This window comes from Rhipicephalus sanguineus, chromosome 11 (genome assembly GCF_013339695.2).
Source record: "Rhipicephalus sanguineus isolate Rsan-2018 chromosome 11, BIME_Rsan_1.4, whole genome shotgun sequence".
Taxonomy (NCBI): Eukaryota; Metazoa; Arthropoda; class Arachnida; order Ixodida; family Ixodidae; genus Rhipicephalus; species Rhipicephalus sanguineus.
In genome coordinates this window covers 127,239,552-127,241,868 of record NC_051186.1, presented here as the reverse complement: position 1 = coordinate 127,241,868, position 2,317 = coordinate 127,239,552, and the positions used below count along the sequence as shown (strand labels likewise).

The following is a 2,317-nucleotide window of genomic DNA, read 5'->3' as shown; positions in this document are numbered from 1 at the left end:
GACTCTATGCCCCAAGCGCAGCGGTTACGACGCCTGACATCGTCAACGACGTCGGCCGCGTCCCCACCGGCGTGCTGCCGCTCAGATGGAGCAAGCGGGACCTTAAAGGGTTGAGGGAGAGCACCAGGTTCGTGGCAAAGCTGTCGTTCCGGTCCCTGCGCCACTGGAGCTCCTGTGGTGTTGAGGCCAGTGGCGTCAAGTCATCCACGTATGTCAGGATGTTGTGACGCCAGCCCTCCCCCAGGACATCGCGGATGATGGGATCTACGACGATTGAACACGACTACGCTTCGGGGGCAGCCCCGGCATATCCCGGCAAAGATGGAAACAATGCCGGAGACGCCGTTCGCTGCCATAACGCGGGTCGCGTTGTCCATGTAGAGGTCCCTCATGAGGTCCGTCAAGACTTCACCTACCTCAGTAATATTCATTACTATTGTTAGGATAAAAAGAAAGCAAAAAATAAACTCATGCGAAATACCTGTTCCTGCCGAAGCATACCAGGTTTAATGCCAATAAACATAACTGAAAAGGGGTTTTAAATACAGCCCAAAGCGCAAATTTGATAGGATAGCCAATTATAACAAAAAGATTAATGGGCAACGGTCACGCATTTGGGTCCTAAGGTGTTGTGTCAACAAACACAGATACCCGACGGAGCGTTTAATGAAATGCTCAATGAAAATGAAAAGGCAAGAAAGAAAAGGAACGAGGCAAAAGACAGGTGTGAAGATGTAGAGAAAGAATGAAAGAAGTAGGAAGAGAAGGTAGAAAAAGTGAATGAATAACAATAGAAGCCATTGAGCAACGTTCATGTCCAAGCCCCAGAAATGGCAGCTGCAGCCGTCTTTGCTGCAGCCGTGTTTATTGACGTTTAGTACAGGAGGAAATGGGCTCTATTAGAACACAATTGAACGTACTAAACGGGCCTGGACCAGACCGAGAGCAGGTCCCGACGAAGAGGTATGCGCGAGCACGCATCAGAGTCCTGGGAAGGCACACAAGGGAAAGCTAGCGCACGGAATGGCGCGGGAAACACGCGAGAAAGGGCACACAGGCGCGCAAGGGAGTGCGCAGTGACACGCGATCACACTGGGGAGGGGGCACAACACGTGGCACTGAGTGGTCAGTGACGGCCGCCGCGCACGTGAGCATGGTAAATGTTCCGCGACGCTGCCAGGACCTCGCTGACGCGGATCTTTTTAAAGACCCGCAGGTACGGTCTGGAGCAGATGCGGCGCAGGACACGGTCATTGTCGGGGTCCCACGCGCCTAATGCGCCGACGATGACGGCTGCCACCGAGACCCGCTCGTAGCGTCGGCGGAGGTAGGCGGCGACGGGCTCGTACCGGGACACCTTGTCGTTCCTCGTGTTGGTGAAGGCCTCGCGCGTGTTCTCGAAAGGACATGCCACGTCTAGCACGATGGCCTCCTCACCGCGGACGAGGACGAGGTCGGGCCACGATCCGGTGTCGCCGACGGGACGCTTCTGGAAAGCGATGGTGAAGTTCCAGGAGGCTGCGGCTCGGATGCGGTCGACCACGGCGTTGTGCCGGGCCGTGTACAGGGCGCTACTCGCCATGCAGTGGCCAAGAACGTGCGGCAGAGTCTCCCGCTGGCAGCCGCAGGTCCGGCATCGCTGGTCCCGGTCCGGGGGCCCCATATGACGGCGCCGTTGAGGGGAAGGAGGTTGAGGCACGCCCGGTGAACGAAGCGTCAGTTCGCGAAGTGGGTGTACGCGCCACTCCGCATGAAGTGTGAACTGGCGCGGTCCGCCGAAATGCACGCCATAACCTTCCCTTGATTGGGCTGAGCGTGCAGGGCGCGGTCGCAGTCGGTGGCGAGTACTTCTCGAATCGACCGCATGACCCGGTTGCGGTGCGTCGACTCGATGGTAACGTCGGTGCAAGTGATAGTGGTGGCGTCGGGGGCGATGCGCCAGGCGACGTGGAGTCGGCAGGAAGCCTTGCGGGCCTCCGTCCATACCGACCGGAGCTGAGTTGCGGGAGTGCGGAAGCCCTCGATGTCGCCCGACAGGTAGGCCTCGAGCTCCGACCGGGTCGCCTCGCAGCCGAGGCCACCGCGTAGGCGTCGGACAGGGCCATGTCACGCAAGTCCCGGTCCACCGTGGTCAGGAGTTTGAAGGCGGAGTCGATGCGAATTCGTCGCTCGACTCCGCGGCCACGGGGATGGCAGCAGCTCCGCCGGCGGCGCTCCCGTAGACGTAGTGGGTGGATGCATTGGTCGGCAGATACAGCGTCCTCTTGAGCAGGGGCGCACGGCGTCGTCGAGTCGGCGCCAGTCGGTCTTGGTGAGG

General features: G+C 59.3%; 1 protein-coding gene across 1 annotated transcript; it reads right to left on the bottom strand.

Annotated features, from left to right (window-relative positions):
* Nucleotides 1–1,126: 1,126 nt before the first annotated feature.
* On the bottom strand, nucleotides 1,127–1,663 carry LOC119375391 (uncharacterized). The gene has a single exon (XM_037645571.1). The coding sequence runs from the start codon at nucleotides 1,661–1,663 to the stop codon at nucleotides 1,127–1,129; it is 537 nt and encodes a 178-aa protein (XP_037501499.1).
* Nucleotides 1,664–2,317: the final 654 nt, after the last annotated feature.